The 20392-nt window shown below is 38.3% G+C and overlaps 1 protein-coding gene across 1 annotated transcript in view; it reads left to right on the top strand.

Moving 5' to 3' along the window:
* Window positions 1-20392, top strand: part of LDAH (lipid droplet associated hydrolase) — a 71187-nt gene that overhangs the window by 16513 nt on the left and 34282 nt on the right. The window contains exon 3 of the mRNA XM_010165353.1: window positions 15273-15513. Within this exon, the coding sequence (XP_010163655.1) occupies window positions 15273-15513 (241 nt within the window). The remainder of the gene's footprint in view (window positions 1-15272; window positions 15514-20392) is intronic.

Genomic DNA, 20392 nt, shown 5'->3' with positions numbered 1-20392 from the left:
CAATGAGTATTTTCTCTATTAAACTATTTTCAGTCCAACAATAAGATACAGATTTTTGGGAGAACAGTTTTCTCATTATTACCTTAACCCATAAAAAGTCTTTTTTTTTTTTTTTTTCCAAACATTTTGGGCAGGTCTTCAGTTACCCAAATATTTGTAGTGCAGAGTAATTTGCATTTCAGCCCTACGAGACTTGTAAATGTAATGAACAGTCTGTGTGTTTAATATTTTTAATATTTTTAATAATTTGCAAATAGTTCAGTATGTAGAGCTGACCTGTTGAGAAATAGTTTGCAGTGTCTACAGAGAACACTTCAGGGTTCTAGTCTTTTGTATGTTTAGCAGAATTCTGGGCTTCATCTGGAAAAATTCTAGGAGTATTTCTCACTGGAAAATATTTCCAGTAATGTGAAACAACAGATAACTTTTTCTTGTGCCGTGACCCACTTGTAAGGTGAGGTGTGGATGGTCCCTTGCCTGTTGCCATTAAACAGGTTTCAGCATTGGAAGTGAGGTGTTATGGAAGGTACTGACAGCCTTTTGAAAGGTGTGATTGAAAGCTTATTGGTTTCAAAGGGATTTGTCAAAAGTCTCAATTTACCTCTCAATCCAAGAAGTTATTCTGTAACTACCATGATAGGTGTCTCACAGCAGCCATGGTCTTCATCTCTCTGTGATGAAGAGCAGATAAGAGAATCTTGATCTCTAACACTGGAAATAGTGTGTCTTTGGTAAGAGCTGCATTGACTGTAGACTGTCTTATTTAATAACTGAAAAATAAATCCTTTAATCAGAGTTTATTCGTGGGGCAGAACTGAGACCCATTACATTGATGGAAATGTTGCCACTAGTTTCAACAGGAGAAAGCTCACACATCCAGCTGCACGGTAGGTGGAACCACAGAGGACCAGAAGTATTCAACAGGATATAGGGCATGCTGCAGGCTCTTTAGGGCTCTACCTTTTCATTTACTCTGCTTGTGACCACTGCTGGCAAAGGTAACTTCTTACTCTTAGCAGCTAAAGTTAGATGCTACCAAAATTTCAATGTCTCTCACTTTCTTGCCACTAAAAGATATATCCTGAGTTATTTTCATCCCATTTTGGTTCTGCTGTAATTAAACTCTGCAGAGCAAGTTTTAGTATACTCCTAATAATATTACACAAAGCTACTACTCTAAAAGCCTGATTGTGATTCACATTTTAAAAGGACTCTTCATGGCTGGTCCAAGGAGTTGGGATGCAGAATTCCAACATATAAGGCTCAGAATCAAATTTACGCTAAGTCAGTGGAAGGTGGCCTTAAAGTAGACATAAATTTAGTGACACCTCACCTTGTTGCAAATGACACTCAGGCCTGCATACCTAAGGATGTAATCATTGCACCCAGCTCTGTATTTGTCGTTACACTAAAGACTACAGTTTGAAATACAAATACATTTTAAAAAAATGCTGGTCCTTGAATATTGTTTCCATCCAAGTGGAATAGCCAGGAAGCACTGGAGGCTTGGTGCGTTAAAGATGTGCCTCAAATAAAATTGGATAATGTATGTTAAGTAAAGAGGGTGCCAGGACATGAAAAAAACCTTGTGGTCACTGTACAGCATTTTAAACAGATGAGAATATTGCTTGCTATTTATGTCATCAGGTAGAATCTGAAAGAAAATAGTAAAAAAAATATAAACCCAAGTTTTCATTCATTTGAAAAGTGTGTGTTTTATATATATTTGAACAAATATAAAATTTGAACATTTTGAAATTTTTTATTTGAACAAATAAAAAATAAAAAATATATATTTTTGGGTCAAATTCAGATGTTGAAGGAGGTGTAATTTATATTATAATATTGGATATATTGATCGTAAGAAACTGTAAGTTAATGTAAGTAATAGATGGACAGACTAGAAGAAAGTGTAATTTTTTAAATGGTGTGGAACAGGTACATTGACTTTTTTTTCAAGGCATCCTACTAATTGTTTTTCCTGCTAAATTCTTCTCTTTAGCACACACGGTACAAGCAAAGCTGTGCTAGGTACACAGCTGGTTACGGAGACTCTTTGCTGCTGACAAAAATTGGTCATAGTTCTGTTGATTTACACAAGGGAGTCTTGACATTTTCCATCAGCTGGGAAGTTGAGTTTTTCTGTTTTCCTGTCATTGATTAGCATCAGCTAAAAGCTTATATCTAAAACTGTTCCTGTCTTCTTTTTCCAGGATAGTCTGTAAACATAGTAGACATACAGCACAGGTTAGCTGCCTACAAGGTGCTTCAGTATATTCATTTTGCTTCTGCATTTCATTAGTAAGGAACAGCGTGACTGTTTGTAGCTAGTGTATGTGCTACAGCTAAAAGAATGCCTTCAACTAACGTGTCCCAGAAATGGCGACCTACCTCAGGCAAAGAATATACCCAGGGAAGAGTATGAAAGCAGGACGTGCTCCCTAAGGTTTTTTTTAGTGTGATTTCTCTGATTAAGTCATGAAAAGCAAGAAAAAAAATGTCATTGTGAATGAGCCTGTAGAGTGGGGAAACATAAAAATTCAATTTGTTGTGATCCATTGTGTTGCTTTTGACTACTTCAAAAGGAAGGTACAAGAAAACTGATGACTGGGAAATTATGAAGCAGCATACACAAAAATGAAGTTTCCCCTTAAATTTCATTAACAATTGCTTGGCTCACATATATTTTTGTTCCATTTACAAGTAGTGACTTTGTCTAATATCACTGAGAACAGCATTGTCCATACAACTGCTTAGTCTTCCCTTAAAAAAAAAAAATAATAAATCTTAATATGACCTTATATTTTGCAGCAGTTGATACCACAGTAGAATACTGCGAAGTTGTGAAGGTTATGCACGACTTCACAAGATGAATGTCAGTGTGTCCTGTGTCTTTCATTACCCTGTATCTTGAAAGAAGTGAATGCTGTTGAAATGTTTGGAAACAACGCATTTCTGAGGTTTTCAGGAAGATTTGTATGTGTGTTGTCTCTTAGAGAAACTTTCTGTGGAATGTATAAGGAAGTATATATGTATGTATAGTGTTTCACAAAGAACTGATTTAGCTGATACTTTATGTGTAAGTCCAAATAGAAATAGCTGAAGACATTGAATATATGGTTGTTTGAATTTATGTTACTCTGAAACAAGCCTGTTGTAGTCTCCAGAGTTCTCTCTTTTGGAATTCAAAGCCATGGAGGCATATCTAAGTTGACCAGCTCCCTTAAGGTTAGTAATATATAGAGGTGAGAAGGGGTCTCTGTGGGTTGTACCTGTGGACACAGAGAAACAAGAGTGGTCTCTCTGTCACACACTGATAATTCTCATTTTGCCTGTTTTGTTCAAATCCAGAATAGGAATTGAATTGAATTGAATTGAATTGAATTGAATTGAATTGAATTGAATTGAATTGAATTGAATTGAATATCCCAATCTATTAGACTACACTATAAGTAATTTTAACTGTAAAAACATGAAGTTAAGTATGAACAAAGGAGAATACATCAGACGTCAAGAGGCAGAGACATCCCTGACATCAGACAAAGATAAACGGAATACAGCACTCAGACAGGAAACAGCCCTTGTCACACAGCCAACCTGAGCTTAGGATGTGATGCAACACAATATTAAGGCAATATTGTTTTGTTAAAAGTACGTTATGAATTTCTAGTTGCTTTGCTTTGCAGATCTCTAGAGGAGACATTGATTGGAGCTTGGATATGACTTCTCCCTTGCCTCCGCTCTTGCTGACTGTGCTGTAGTTTGACCTTTGAGTGACAATCTGGCCAAGGAAAAGGAGCAAGAAGGTTGAGAAGACAACCATGTCAGCAGAGCACTTTAAGGAGGCAGCCTCATCTGTTGCACATATATTGTAAGAATTAAAAGTCTGGGTGTGCAGGAGAAGGACTTAAAAATGTTATCTTCATACTGTCTATACTTACTGTTCCTTAGGCATCTCATGAGTCATGTTTGCACAGATAAGGTTTAAGAAAGACCTGCTTTTCTCACTGCATGCATGAAGTAACAAAGTATACAGTGAAGGGCTAAGGGCCTCCATCAGTGTTTTTGTGAAGATGAATTACATATGTCACCGTATTTTAGTTCAGCATAATATGGTTTATAGAACAGAAAGGTGAAAATACTATTCTAGCCAGCTGTGTTCAAGGAAGAAGAATTCAGACTGAAATAAGTAGATGTTATTACCTAGGAAGGTAAAAAGGAACCTAAATTATGGGAGGATCTTGGACATCTTGGCTCATTCAACGTTGTTAAACAGAGAATGTGTATATGAGTGCCTTCTGTCATGTAGTGCATTCTCAGAGAAAAAATAGAATTGTCATGCAATTATCTATTGTTATATTAGAATGCAGTACTTCTATAGGATCAGATGGATATAAATAAATTCAGAAATTAGAAATTGGTTTCTGGACATGAAAATATTAAATCTGAAGTAGTCACCCAAATAACTAACAGCAAGAAAACTATATTATTTTTAGTGAATGTGAGTATTTAATGGAAGAGACTGTAAAAAAAGGTAAGAGAGTACATTTGTTGTGGTTGTTGTAGTTTTTGCACCATGTATAATTATATAAGTTCATATATTTAAGTTATATATTGTAAATGTAATTCTTAAATATGTATGAAATTTAATTATTAGTATAAGTATGTCTTCTATTTCAGTACCTAAACTCCAGTTTGTGGATTTTCCTGCAGTTCTCCAATTTTTTTTTTTTTTTCCGTGACTTGAGGTATAATTTCTGTGGCCTGGATTGTCTTCCTTGGAAGCATGAAAGATTGAGCACAGGTAGATGTTAGTGTTCCCCGTAATACTGATAACCTTGGAGATGGCAATGAGTGTGTCATGTTTACATGCTCACAATAAAATTCATCAAAGATCTGAAATCACAAATTCTCCATTGGCACTGATCTCTGTTTTGTTTTGGTAGCATTTTCTGTTGGCTGAAAAAAAATCCTTTCCTGGGATTTTTTAATATTTTAATTTAATGAGTTCCATATCAGAAAAGGGGGCCCATGCCAGTGGTAGTGCTGTGAGTCTGCGATCTTCTCATCCTGTTGCTGGATCATTGGTTTTGGGGGCTTGGATCTTCTTCCAAAGCATCATAAAATATGTCACTGGGTACTGGAGGATTTCTTATGGCTTGATGGGAAGGAAATACAGAATGATTGTGGACTAGGTTTAATAATCAGTCTTGTGCTGGAATGTTAAAAAGTTAATTTTATTAACATAATTCTTTGAATTAGGGATTATTTTTTATCTTTTCTGTAATGTTCTCAATTTCATGTTTCATTCCAGTTTTTTGGAAGAGAGGTAAAATCTTTGCAAATAACATTTGATTGATTTTCTCCTCCTGAAAGGGTATGTGTCTTTCCTGGGCATAACCACTATGCAAAGATTCTGCCAGCTTGTTCTTGTTTTGGAAATCAAGAGCATCACATCCGTGTAAGGTGGCATTTCTCTCTCTTGTACCATTCCTGTTGGTAATGATTCTACAGTTGGGACATGATAGCTTGATGCAGCATAAAAGTTGATGTGAACACAGACTTCTGATAGCTGCTTTAACATTTATTTTTTTTTCATTTCTTTCCATACCATCTACTTACGTCACTTGTCCCACTGAAAATATTATTTTGCATCATTTGCATTTATAGCCCTTGAAAATTAGTGGAGTTATATCTCTCCACACCCTTGCCTCTTTGCTCCCACTTTGCCAAGCTATTCATATTTCTCTCTCTCTCTATATATATATAGAGAGAGAGAGAGAAATTTTATCATCCAAGCACTTCCTTAATTTTATGCTTTATTTGTGGCTAGCTTTTGGTTGAAATCTTCCCTTTTAAGATGTACAATGCAATCTGCATTGTCTCCCAGGGAGACAGAACCTCCTCTGGCATTTGTGATGTGTTTCCTCACTATATGTATCGTTAACTTGCAGAGCTTCTCTCTTGCTTGCTTTCTGCACCATGTCATATTGCAAACTTGCATATCATTTGCTGTTCTCCATCTCCCATGGGTCCTTTCAGCTGTATTACTCGCCAGGTTTTTTCCAACTCTTTCAAGCTTTGCATTATTTTTCCTGGGCATATTTAAAGAGTAGTAGCTTCTGAGTTGGTTCTGTGAGCTGAGTAATTTAAGTACCAAATTTAACTTAACAGAACCTCATTTTTATCCTGCTTCTTTCCAATTTTGGGTTGGTTTTTTGGTTGGTTGGTTGGTTGACTTTTTTCTGTACTTCTGCTTGGAAAAATTACCTTAAGTACTGTGAAGCAAATATCCAGGTTGGATCTCAGAAAGCTGGTTTGGCTTATACTGAAGATCTACGTTCATTGGAAACTGCAGTCTAGCTACAAAGGAAAGGTAGTGACAGTCATTATGAAATGCCTCTAGCTTCTCTTCTTCTACTGCCTATCTGTCATTTGAAGACCAAATCTGCAGTTATTGGCCAAATACATGATAAGTGTCTGATTTCTAAGCAGACTAATGTCAAGGTCCTTTAGTGCAAATACAGACTTTGCTTGGCTAAAAAGTAATAGAAAAGCAGTAGACAACTTTTATTGTGTATCAGTGAAAGTTATGGTATAGCTGATCTGATTCAGTGGTAGAGGAAGCCTAGAACTGAGAGGCTGCACAGAAATGAAAATGAAACACAATGCAGTTGCCAACATCATGCACTGATGTTCATAGTGCTGACCTGCATTTTTCTGTCCTTGCATGCACTTTATAGACACTATACCTGTAGTATGAAGTGATGTTTAGTAATTCCAAATAATTCAAGATCAGAACCTGGGAATTTCTGCATATCTGCAGCTTTTCCACAAGTAAATACTAAATTCCAGTCTTTATACATTGCCATGTTAAGTGACACCAGTATATTTACACAGTGCTGGAAAGAATACACTGCTATGAACGGACCTTTTTAGAGAACACTTACTTAAATACTGCTTTATAGTAGCATTTGCTCCCCCAAAAAGTACTTATTGAAAAGAATGCTCTGCTTCTTCTCCCATGGAGGAGTCTCGTTTTGTTCTGTGATAAAGCTCTTAATTAGAAGACTTAGGTCATTCGTATCGTTAGTGGGAGGAATAACACTCAGTTATTCTGTTCTCAGTTCATCTGACATCTTCTGAGTATTTCTTCATGACTTACTTCAGTTGGGAGTCTTGGGTGATTTAACTCCTAATGTACACACCTCAGTTAAGGGCCAGTAGTGAACTTGATGAAACTGAGCCAAAATGAACTCAGAAAAGGGCAAAGGTTTATTCTCCTGCATTTTATCACCATTTCATGGTGTGATTTCAACAGATATCATTAACAACTATGTATGGAAACACATATGGAGTTAGTGACTGGCTGTTCTTTCCTTGTTGAGCATCTGATGAATGAACTCTTGGGAACAGAAGGGGGGATCTGTATGCAATTGCCAGGGATGACATACAGTGTGTTTAGAATCTCACTTAGACAAAAACAATTATTAAATGATCTGAACAGTTTGAGGTATTTCTGATTGAATGAGGTAGATATGCTAATGCTAGTGTTTAAATTATTTTGCTGTATAAATCAACAAGGGCTCACCCTGTGGCTCTTGACAGCAAGTGGCAAAATATAGATTATATGCCAACAGTGAAGCCTTCTCCTCTCCCCCTAGCCCCAAACATGGTTGCTTCACACACATCTATTAAGAGCAGTTCTAGTCTGTGCTATTTTCTAACCTGTGCCCAGACATCGTCTGGAACGTGCTAGCTGCCTTGGGCCAAAATCATGCCAGAGAGCATACTAAAAAGTTTTTTTGGTCCTGGAGCCTAGGTCTTAGACCAGTTTAGTTTACCAGTATTGAGGCTACGCTGCAAACTGGAAGCCACAAGCACAGGTGATAAAAATTTTTCTACTAGTTCCACCTCTTTCTATTTACAGAAGGCATACAAGGGGAAAAAAATCACATAGGATAGTCAATAATCAGTGCCTCTGATATGATAAAGTTTAGGTTATTCCTGTACTGATACCGTAAAGAAAACTGTCGTACTCCTGGCCGTAGCCCAGCTCTGTGCATATGAGTTTATTTTACTGTATTTATGAATTTGTTCTTTTAGTGTAAGCCATCATTAATATTCATGTAACCAGTGTGCTGGATGGGGATCTCTGGGCTTTGCTATATTTATTTAGCAAAGAATTAGAAGTATGTACGTGAGCGGTATGTGTACGTGTGTGTGTGCATGTATGCATAAGTTGGACTTGGCATATGCCCAAGGCAATACCTGGACCTCACACCTTAGAGGTAACTGCACAGAAATTGTCAAGCAAAATTCAATCCAGGGTTTATTTGGTAAATGGGTCTTAGGGACTGCTTGCATGCATTTGTGCTTAGTCCTTAAAAGTACTTTCGTTGTTTACATACTGATGTTTTATATCTTTGGTACTACTGTTTGTGTTCATATATGTCTGTATAAAGGCAAAAAAAAAAAAATCCTGCCTTTTTAAGTCATGTTCATCTTTAAGCACATTGCTCTATGCTGTTATCCTGTTGCATTTACACTACTGTGCTCTCACTTAGGTAAAAAAGCTGGCTAGGTCATTTTATGCTTAAAGATGACCTTAAGTAGTTCTGCTCAACTGAGCCATAATTTCTTCAGATACTGTGAGAGAAATTCTGTTTGTGAACATCTGTGCATCCTCTATGTGCCTTCACAGCCCTGCACATGTGTCAGTTCCCTTAAAGAACTCAGTCCTTATCCAGATCCTCAGTATGCCTTGAAAATCTACCAGAAGGTCAAGATCAAGAATCTTAATCCATCCTCTTCTCAAACTACGAAAACTCAAATATCCCTTAGTAAAGTTGAGCTGACAGACATTGCCATGATGCTGTTAGTGGCACTCAAAAAGTTTACTGTTCCTTGGGAGCAAGAATTCCTTCAGCCCATCAGAAAACATTTAAGTGTATTATTTAGAGTTTTAAGAGCACATTCAGAGAGTTGCCTACACTAACTGTGCTTTTGTTTGGAAAACAAATTAAGTTCTATGGGGGGCTAGATTATGCTCATATACAAAAAATTTTCTTAGAAAATAAAAAAAAAAATCCTTCTTTCTGTCATAATCTCACAGATTAAATGTAACACAACGAGAAGTCTGGAATGAAAAGAATAGAAAAAATAAAATGTTTCTGATGTCAAAGTGAAAATTTTGTCACTAATAAATAGGAAATGTAAAAATTTAAAGATGAAAGTGTGAAATCAAGTGCACGTGCCCCTCCCTCACAGCAGTATGTTGGGAGGGGACCTTTGAAGATGGTGACAGAAGACTCTCTTGAAATAAGCAGCCACTAACGAACTAAGCCACCATGAAATTCCCAGAAAAAAAAATACAAACTTTTCTACAAATGTTTGTTATTTACATTTTTTTTACCACTTTGTTTTGCCGAAACAGTTTGGTTACCCGGAATAGTAAGCTTTGGTTAGAGCAGAGGATTGTGAATTACCGTACAGTTGTTTAAACCTTCCTACTTCACAATGTGTGTTTTCATGTGGAGTCACCTAATTTCCTGATTTTCAGGTTATTTGTCCATAAAAAGCGTGCTAACACTTCTCAATGGGACTTAATTCTTACAGAGCCCTTTGAAATTTTCAGTTATAAGATTCTCTATTAACTGTGTTTGAGATACTTGTTGTGTTGCCTATTTAATATGCTCAAACATTCGTTGATGATCACAGGAGAGATCGATAAGATAAAACAGAAGAAAGTGCACACAGTATGTTCTCACTTCACACCAAGTGGGAAATGATTAATTGTCGCTTGTGTTCATTCTTTAGTTCTTTTGCTGTCATGAAATCATGTGGGTTTGTTGATACTGAGCTGTGACAGACAGCTTGCTGATACAACAAACCATATGGCATCTTGAACAGCTGAAGAAGAAATTATTCAAAATTTTAAAATGTAACTCTATACTGTATATATTGTATTATATTGTATTTTATTATATTATAGTATAGTGTATTATATGTAATTTATGACTGAGCAAAGTGAATGGGCAAATCAGAAAGTGCTGCTCTGGTGAGAGGAAAGCCCAGACCAACACTGTCTGGTTTGTCCTGTGTATTTTCTTGGAAATCTGCTTGACACAGCTGTGGTAATAAAGCAGGGAACACTTCCTTGACCCTCGTTGTTTTGCCTGCAGGTTTCTGCATACTGAGTGAAAGAAATTGTGATTAATGTGGCACTCCGTGTCAAGGGGAGACTGTAGATTATCATTACGTGCATCATTATGTTATCTTTGAAAAATTTACTAGGTTTCACCTGACAGTTAATAGCTTTTCCTCTGCCAACACAAGAGAGGAATAATAAACTAATATATGGGATGAACTGAAATTCATCAAAAGAAGTGTTACTTTTGAGAGAGAAACAGCTTTTGCTTTTTGTAGCGTTTTGGGGGAATTTTAGCGTTTTCATTCCAACTTTGTGATTTGAAGTCATACACACAGTGATGCTGCTGCTGCAGAGCAGGGGTGTGTGGCTGCAGGGTCTGTGGACAAGCTGCAGAGCGGTGCCTGGATGCTTCTTCACTGAGCATCGGCCGGAGTAATGGGGTTGGTTATAAAATGTAATAGATTGCTTCCTGCTTCTGCCCGATGGTGTGATCTCTGGAGCTCCTTGTGGACTCCGAGTTGTGTAACCAGTGCAGAATCTCACTCTTATGTTCTCTTTGTTGGTGGTTATTGTATTAACCATTTCTACCCTCTGGTGATTAAGAACAGGTCATGCAGCAGGAGGGAATACTTCCCCAACCTTCCCCCTCAAAAGTCGATGTGAGCCTCTAGCAACCACTGCTTCTACCATTAAAGCAGAGTGAGCTAGTGGGTTATGTCTGAGGAAGTTTCACTTTCAGATGGTGGAGGAGGGATATTTTCTTCAGTGAGTCAGAGTCTTGTTGGTTTACAATTTTGGTAGAGATCTGACCGTGCCTGTGAGGTGTCACGGACAGGGATGGTCTGTCCCTTGAGAGACAAGGTACAGGACTGACAAAGCCTGGCTGCAATTCATGAATCCACCCTGGAGGTCTCTTCTAAAACAAATCCTCAAAATGGCTCCTACTCCTTTCTGTCAGGCAGTGCCTGCCTTTTCACATCCTGCCTGATTTTCTCTCTTGTCTTGTTTCTCTGAGCAAAATGTCACTTGATATTAAGAGCAAGCAGCGTGCTGTGACAGCTCTCTCCGGGCTCTCAGCTGAGGTGTCTGTGTGGTCTCAGGAAGATGTGCCTGAGATGCCTGAATCTGTAACCAGCATTTCTTGTGCCTGATTTCAGTAGTGTTGAGCTCTTCTTTTTGGCATCACAGGAGTTAACAGCTCTGAAAATCATGTCACTTTCTTGAATACTGGTTGAAAGTGGCATCCAGTTTTTAAGCATGGTGTTATATTCTCAGCACTGTCTTTTACCAGTCCCTGTAACAAGTAGTATAACCCACTCAGACTTCAGATCATAGCTGACAGTTGTCTTTCAACTCTTTCAGTGTAAGGCATTAATGAAAAACATTACTGGGGTTGGATTTTTTTTTTCTTGATCAGATTTGCATACTTTTAGTGTTTTTATAAAGAAACTATTTAAACATTTTACAAAAATCCTTTTGCTGGTGTGGGTGAGACTATTAAATTGTGCAATGATAAACAACATTTTGTTATAAATTTAATTATTTGGCTTTTTTTTCTCTTTTCTCATTTTAATCAAAACAAATAAAATTTCCAACTGTTTCTGCATACCCAGAAACGCATTGATGTAACCATTATCCAATGAAGACTTGAAGGTACTCAGTTGTCACCTTGTCATCTTGTTTTAGATAGATTAAAATCAAAATCCCAGATGTACAGGAACATATGTGTTCTTTATGTGGGTCGTTTGGAGGAAGCTTTTGTTTATTTTTAACATTTATATGAAGCAGTGATCACATGAAGTGAATCATACTCATTTCGGGATCCTGCCTAAACAAAGCTCCTTGGTCCATGTTGTGCTTTCAGAGAATGGACATTTAATATTCTTTGCCTTGAAGGCTCACTTCTCCTGTGAAATAAGTAGTTTCTCTTCCCTCTGAGTTGTAAAATTTACCGTGTAAGTTACACATACCTGAAGTTGATGGACTGATAGCTCTAGACACCAAAGTATATAAGCAATGGCAAAAGTGAAACACCAAAAGTCCCTGAACCTTTCTACTGTGGTGTGTGTTGAAGGAGTAAGCACAGAACATATGGGGGTTTTAGGGCAGTTTGTTCTCTGGACACATGCCCAGGCCATGCCCTGTTCATTTTTTCATATCTACCACTTGACTAGGGACTAGGAGCTGCCCTGAGAGCTTGCTTGTTAGCTTTTTGTTGATAACAAGATCTAAAACTTCTGAGACGCTGCATCATATTTTAGTCCTTTGGACCATTCAGGTCTTGAGCCCTGTGTACTTTAAAGAATTTAAAAATTAATGGTGAAAGTAGAAGCAGCTGCCTGGTGACTAAGCCAAAGAGCATCTATGCCTTACACATTGAACTTCAATATATGCGTCATCCTGAGTGTTGAAATCTTGCAATGTAATAGCATGTTAAATAAATAACTGTTAAATAAGTTGCATGACAGTTTTACAAATTCTGTTTATTGTCACAGTAATCAACAGTGACAATTCCAGTGTAATGTAAGAATACATGTACTAGTTTTATTGGCTTGACCACAGCACAGCAAGGGTAGGTGATGTGACCCACAGCTGTCAGCGACTTGTGGGCATGGGACGTGTTGCCTTCAGTAGATTCACTGGCCAGCTTTCAGTTGTCCCCTGATCCACTTGAGTCTCCATGACTAATGTCTCTAGTTGCCCAGCTCTCTGCCTTTCCATGTGCTTAACTGATAAAAATCACTGGACTTTGGATTGGGACTAATTTGAAAAAGGTGAATCTGGATTTTTCTATCTAGTTATGTGTGATGTTTTTTGTATTTTGAATGATTGTTATCACAATAAATGTCTATCCTTAAGGATAAGAAGGGTTTCCATAAATAAAGGGGTCATTAACCTTTAGCCTTTATGTAGTGGTATGTACCGTGGCATTCATAGGAATGACAGTAACTGGTGCTTATGAGAGGCAAAGTCCTCCACCTTCACAATGTCTGGTCTTATAATAATTCTGAAAGTTGTAACTGGAATATAAATTCTGTGCCATGCACTGGCTTTTAGCTAGTGTAAGTTGCATTTGGATAGGTTCCTGGCTTTTGAAAAGTAAAAAAATGACTAACTGATGTTGAATATTTGAATCTCATTAATTTCCTTCATTTTATGTGTGTGTTTCTACTTCACTTATTTCAAGACACAAATATGACATACTTTTTTATGAAAATGTGTGTCATTATTATAAAATACGTTAAATCTGTTGTATCTGCAGTTGTGTTGCAAAGAAGTTGAACTACATCTTTAAGCAGTTCTGCAGTCAAACACACATTTCAAAGTCCTGGCTCAGGAAACCAGCAGTAAACTAAGAAATAGTTGATAAATGTTTTAAAAATATGGATTTTACATTTCTCTATTATTGTCTGCAAAAGATTAAAAAAAAAGAAATAAATTAAATAAAATTATCCTTCATCTTATCCACCATCTTTTAAATTTGTGTGCCATTAAAAAATGGAGGAATGCACAGGACATTGTAACAGCTTTCTTGGTTTGTCCTTTTTCCTCTGAGATTTAGCAACTTCCCTCAGTGGTTAGTACAGCACTCCAAGCAACTAATCCTGTATCTATAAACTGTAATGTCAAAGGATTAATGTGTGCCTGGGAACACAGGTCAAATCTGCTTTAGATCACAACAGTTTGAGTTCAGCTCCTAGCTGAAATATCACAAAACTACCATATAATTTAGTTCAAGTCCTGCATTCCTATACTTCAGCTGCTGATTGCCTTTAATAAAGAGAGGCCCAGGATTGATTTCCCTGAGAATGTCTTTGTCTAAAACCAAAGTAGTATCAGCTGGAAAGTAGAAGATTTTCTTAAAATAGTTCTGTATTCGATATAAATAACACTTTCAAAGTCTACTTTTAAAATACCATCAAAAGTACAGTATGGCAAGTTACTGACAGTTCCTGAATTCCTTCTGTTTGCTGTGTTATAGTGCCCAGATCTTGTCAGCATCTCTTGGTGGCATGTCCTGCCTTCCACTGGGTAGCTGCACACAGATGCAGTGGCATACATCAGCTGAGTCTCATTTGCTGCTAGAGACAATTGTTTTTAAATATTTTTTATAAAAATATTAATCTGATTTGTGCAATATGTAGAATTATATGTGCAGTAAGCAGACACATGTATAACTACATCTGTTTTATTTACTTTGAGTCACCAACAAAGCACAGCATTTTATACCTAATTATCTGCAAATGTAACATCCAGAATCTCTCTTATTTTGTCTTCTTGATTTTCCTGTTAGGTACTGTAATTGTGTGTCTTTGAGGATTTTTCATATGTGAATTCTTGTAATATGTTTTTACTTCCAGAAGAGTGGCAAGTATCCTGTTAGAATATTTGTTTGATCTTAACACTGAAATATAATTGAGAGTAGGTGTGTTAATTCACTTTTAGTTAGTGTGGGTGGATTTTTAATTAGTTTCATTCTATTTTAAGGCTACAGTGTATTCTGTTATCATAACATAAAACAATTCCAGCCTTAGAATATGTCTAGTTTATTGTAACATACAAAAAGCAGTGTCGTGCACCACTGCACACGCCTTAGTGAAAGGACTCTGTGCTTAGACTCTTGTTCAGACCAAGTTTACCTGCATTGAACTGCGAACTGAAAACCCTGTTTGTTGTCAGACTGTAAAAGTTACTGTCACATTTTTTAATTCGGTTGGTTGATATGCTTAGAGAAAACAGTTTACGAGATGAAACAAGAAGCAGTGTGCTTTTCCTGACGTAAAAAACCCTCCTGGACTGAAACAGCGGTTCCTGCCTACTGCTCTCTGGTGGGGCCACCTGTGTCCCGGAGCACGTGGCTGTGGCTGTCCTCCCAGGCCCCTGTTTCAAAACCGATAGATCTGAGCATTTTCATAACCACGTTCTTGTTTGCTTCATCTTTTAAAAAATTTAACCTGGGCACACCGCAAAGCCTGCCACTGTGTCTGAGGTGCAACGCGCCTGGAAACCCAGCTTTATTTCAGCTGGGTTTCAGAGACTCATTTGAAAATTTGTTCTTCTAGGCTGGGCTGTGGTGCTGTAGGACTTTGCTGACTGTTGTTTTCTTATGGCCTGACAGGTTCTTCGCTCTGTGCTGCTGTTTCCAACGATAGAGCGTATGGCTCAGTCCCCTCAAGGAAAGCTCATGACCCCTTTGCTGTGCAAACTCCGTTATGTTCTGTACATGCCCGTCTACCTGCTGTCCTTCCTACCCGAGGGAGTCAAAGCCTCCCTGGTGCGGTTTGCTCTGCGAGGAATGAAGAGCTGTGATGAATCTTCCATAACAACCTCCGTAAATCTCTTCAGTGTGGACTGTATTGGTGAGCGCTTTTTTCTTTAATTTGTTACACCAACTTTTGTATTGTTCTTATTTAGTAAATGTCGATGTAGTTTTGTGGGCAAAAGTTGAATACTAAAGCATGAGTAAGTTTTGAAGAAGAGTAATCTCTTCTCAAATTAAATGGCTACAGGAAAGTCGCAAATTAGTCAATTCTGAAAAAAAGTCTTAAGGGGAAAATAAGAAATAAAATATTTCCCCAAAGAATATATATTTCTGAAGAAAACTCTGACCTCTACTACTAACAGTATCTCAGATGATTAAGAACACTGGTTTACAATCTAGTGTATGTTACTTATGCCTACTTACTTTTTGCATTTCATTCATATTGGATGATGAAAATAAATCAGTAACCAGTTTCACAAACGATTCTTTGCATCTGTTTTTTAAAGCTGTGATTTAACCAGCTCTATAGATTTTGTCATCTGAATTGGAATGTTGGTAAATTCAGAAAAGGGCCTTCAGCCTACAAAGACATGTAAAAGTTATTTTATGCATAGAAGAATTTCAGCACTTTTTGGGGCATATGGAGAAAGACAGAAGATAACCATTCCTCCAGTGCATATTGTACGCATATTTTGCACATTCTAACAAGAGAAACAGCTTTAAGAAAGGGAATAATTTCAGATAAATTATGTTACATATGGAATGAAAACCAGAACATGGATTGTGCTATACTCCAGGTATTTTGGTAAGTTAGCAGTTGAAAACAATTTGGAATAGAATTGACGTGCTAACACAGTAATAACAGCAAGAAGGAAGTTTTGATTGCATTAATAGTAGTAAAAACACATTCCTACATTTCTAGTTGTGCTCTGTCTTCTATCAGTTAAATTTTACCTACTAATCATCCAAACAGATGTGCCAGAGTGACTGTGTGATTGCAGCAAGGTCCTGTCCCTTTCGTGGATAGCTGTGGCTGTGTTGGCCTGTGTTGGAAGCTCATTGTGGGACTGCACAGAGACCGAGAGTGGGATGGGCAGTGAGGGTTCTTCCTGCCAAACCCAGACAGCCCCGTTCATGTTGTACAAACCCGGCCTAATGACAGTCGCTCCGCTGCAGTACGCTGTGCCTGACGAAATCACGCTCCCGGTTGATAATGCAAACTTCTGATGGGAGTCATATGGTCTGTTGCTTCAATTCCTATTAATTTTTGGCAGTTTTATGATGATCAAAGAGAAAGCAAATCTGCAGTCAGTCACACATGCTCTAGGCTTTCAGGCTTCTTCCTCTGATAATTTAGTCTCAGAGAAAGGCATGTGAAGGTCTGTGGGGTCACATCTCCACAAGCCAGGAATCCTTCTCTGGTCCCCACAGATAAACTTTTACCTCTCAAAACAGGTTATCCACATCCAGGATTGTATTGGAAATGGTCCTTGGCCTGCATTAACCTCCAAAAAAGCATGGCCAGCCATTGTCTGTGAGCGCTGCTTGGCCCAAACCACAGCAGTGGCAGGAATAATTTGACAGAACAGATTTTGTGTGCTGCTGTTGGAGCCTGGCTCTCTGAACTCTTTAGTCCCCAGGTGAATGAACCCACTTGATGTGTGTGTGTCAGCCAGTTGTGATTTGCTGTGTGCACCAGTGTCTGATCTATGTCCAAGCTGTAAGGTGAATTGAGGCAAGAAGCCAGGCTGAAGGCGCTTGTACTCGTAGGATGTGATCTCTGCCTATATTTAGTTTTTTGACTGGATTCATCATACCAGAATGAAAACCCCTGTGAGCGAGTGTCTTGTAAAACTTGCATAAATAGGCCTTATTGATGCAAGTAGTTCCTTTGGGCTTGTGATATCATCCCTCTTGAGCAGATTCCCCCTTTGGTTTTGTCTTTGGAAAGTGTTGATGTTTTACAGCCCAGTGACTCGGGACCACATGTGTGGATTAATAATATTAGGGCTTTCCGGATATTGCCTGTTAACCTTCTCTTGTATTGTCTGCGGACAATAGAAAATGTTGCCATTCAGCAAAAATTTTCTGAAACCCAGCACGACAACTGAGTCTGTCTTGTGGGACCACTCATCAGTGAGTTATTGAAGCCTCTGAATTTGTGGTAAATGTTTTTCTGATGGATTCCTTGTCCCTTAATAAACTGCTAGATATGGTTCCGAAATGTTCAGTAAATGAAGTTGTTTCTCCTCTCCAGGAAGGTTGCATGTCAACTCATTAAAAATACACATATTGCCTTTGGCATGTAAATGTATTGCATTACTGTAATTGCAATAAAAACTGTGATTAAGGGCAGAAAAGATGGTAAATGTTTCCTTAAAACTAATACGTCTGTTAAAACAAACCAACCTGCCAGGGATTTGTTACCACATCCAAAGCTTAGTCACAACAATGTTTTCACTCCTCTGAAAGGAAATGAGATTTGAAAACTTATTTATAGCGGAACTCTAAGACTGAGTGCTGCTCCTGTTGACATCAAGAGTGAAAAACTCCATTCAGTGAAGCAGAATCAGGCCCTTGGTTGAAAGAGTCAGTAAAAGAGGAATTATACTACCTATCTGTCCGACTGTTTCAAATTATAGAATCATAGAATGGTTTGGGTTGGAAGGAAACTTAAAGATCATCCAGTTCCAACCCCCCTGCCATCAGCAGGGACACCTTCCACTAGACCAGGTTGCTCAAAGCCTCATCCAGCCTGGCCTGGAACACTTCCAGGGAGGGGGCATCCACAACTTCCCTGGGCAACCTGTTCCAGTGTCTGACCACCCTCACAGTGAAGAGTTTCTTCCTAATATCTTTATTATGTTTGTTCCTGCTTCTTATCTAAACTTATCTTTGCTTTGTCCTAACTCTATAGTTGATGGTACATAGATGCCCCAGTCACCCAGCAGAAGGCATTGTGATAACACTGTGCAGAAAAGTAACATAACACCTTGTCCCAAAGGGGAAATAATGCAGAAAGGAGAGACAGAAGGGACTGTGAAGAAAATGGGTTGTAGGGAAGGTTGGGAAGACATAGTGTGTAAGTGATAAAGAAACTATTAGAAATAAGCAAAGGGATCTGAAGGCAGTTTGCCTACCCTAGATTAAACTTCTAGCAAAGATATCTTAGGGCAGAAGAAGCATTACAAAGACCAAACGAGCATTTAGGTACTTGTATTTCTAAAGCTAGGAGGTGAATAGACAGAAAAATTGGACGTTAGTGACCTTGAGCTATCTGAAACTTTGTCACTCTGTTTATTCAGGCTAGCAAAACAAGGATACCCCTATCTAGCACAGTGGTGGCTGTTCAGCCAGTCATGTACAGTCCTGCAGTGCTGGAATACTTTGGCACTTCAGTGCATTGAAATTTGTAAACATTTCTTTGGTGACAGATGCCAGTAGCAGACTTACAGTGACAGTAAGCCATTCTATCTACACAGGACAGGATTTATTGTCCAGCCGTTTGACTGGCAAACTTCCTCCATTTGTTTCTGTAAAATTTCCACAAAAGCACAGACATGACATAATGGGTAAACACCGCAAGGCTTTTTCGAGAGGCGGGCTCTCAGGTCAGAGGTTAACGTCTGGATGACAGTGAAGATACAGATAAGCACAATAGCAAGAAAAACCTCCAACTGGCCCAAACGAGGTGAGTCCTTTGTGATCTTGAACCTGTGACTTCCCTGGAGGAATCTCCCTGTTTGTTTAACCTGTTCAGGGAGCAGGGGAGCACGGCGATCTGGGGCAGGGGGAGGTCGGCTTTGTGCAGTTCAGGCAGGTTGGGAAGGAGGGGACTCAGGAACCTGAAATGAGGGTTTCAGATGGGTTTAGGCTGTCACACAAATGTAGTCAGGAAATGGTAGATTTCTGGTTCATTTTAAGCGTCCAAGAGATGTTGTAAGAAGACAAGGAACTAAGATTAAACTTAAGAATTTGGATTCAAATTTTATCTTGTTCCAAGTGTGGAGGCATTCAGATTTCATGTGGAGTGTTTAAAATTCTCTCATTTTACAGAGTAAAAAGGGCTAAAGCAGTTTCAGGCACTCCACTCTTACGCCCACAGCACTGCATAGGAAAGCAGAGTCCCAAATGAGGCACTGAGGCTTGTCTCCCAGCAGTAGCTGTTTCTCTCTGTTGGCTGTACAGGATGACAGAATTACACGCCTGACGGGCCATACAGTCAAAAGCTTTCTCGTAGGATAAAATTTGCAGAACTGTCAAATAGGATCTGTGAGATAAATTTTTATCAAAAGCCACTGAAATGTAGATTTTCAGTTGCTGTGAAAATGGAACATAAGCTTTTACATTAACTAAGTAATTTTAAAATTTTATCTCCAAAGAGTCAACTGGAAAATTGCATTCTGGGATTGAATCATTGAGATCTGCTTCTATTCCAATTCTCTTTTCTTAATCAGGGAGATTTTAAATAGGACATTATGGGTGGTCTTCACCTGACCACTGCAGACATTGTGCTGTTCAAATAATTGGCATCTAAACCAGGACAGGTGAATCACACCCTACAGATGACTGCTTCTCTTTACTGACCTCAAAGGGACCCTCTTTCTATTAGATACCTGAAATTAGAGGAGATATAAATCCCGCTCTCTTTACTGGCTACTCAATTTGCTGCAGACATCAGAAAACAATGTGATCTGAATTATCCATGCAGCACGTACTCTCACTGCCAGAAGGACAGTCAGATATCCCATGCTTTGGCTGCATTGGAATTTACAGCTGCTGGTTTCTAGTGAGAGTCCTGTTGTTTGTTTCCTACCTTCTTTGAAAAATAATTTTAAATTTCCACCTCAATATTCTGACAAGTAAGGTGGGAAATTTTTGGAGAATACTTTTTTGGGATTAAAATGCTGTAGAAATACCCATCTAACTGAAGTACTTGAGTAAGGACAGTGCATGGTGGTGTGTTCATGGCACTC

Source organism: Antrostomus carolinensis, unplaced genomic scaffold (genome assembly GCF_000700745.2).
Source record: "Antrostomus carolinensis isolate BGI_N321 unplaced genomic scaffold, ASM70074v2 scaffold9593, whole genome shotgun sequence".
In the NCBI taxonomy this organism is placed as follows: Eukaryota; Metazoa; Chordata; class Aves; order Caprimulgiformes; family Caprimulgidae; genus Antrostomus; species Antrostomus carolinensis.
The sequence above is the reverse complement of the archived record's forward strand: the minus strand, read 5'-3'. Positions and strand labels throughout refer to the sequence as shown.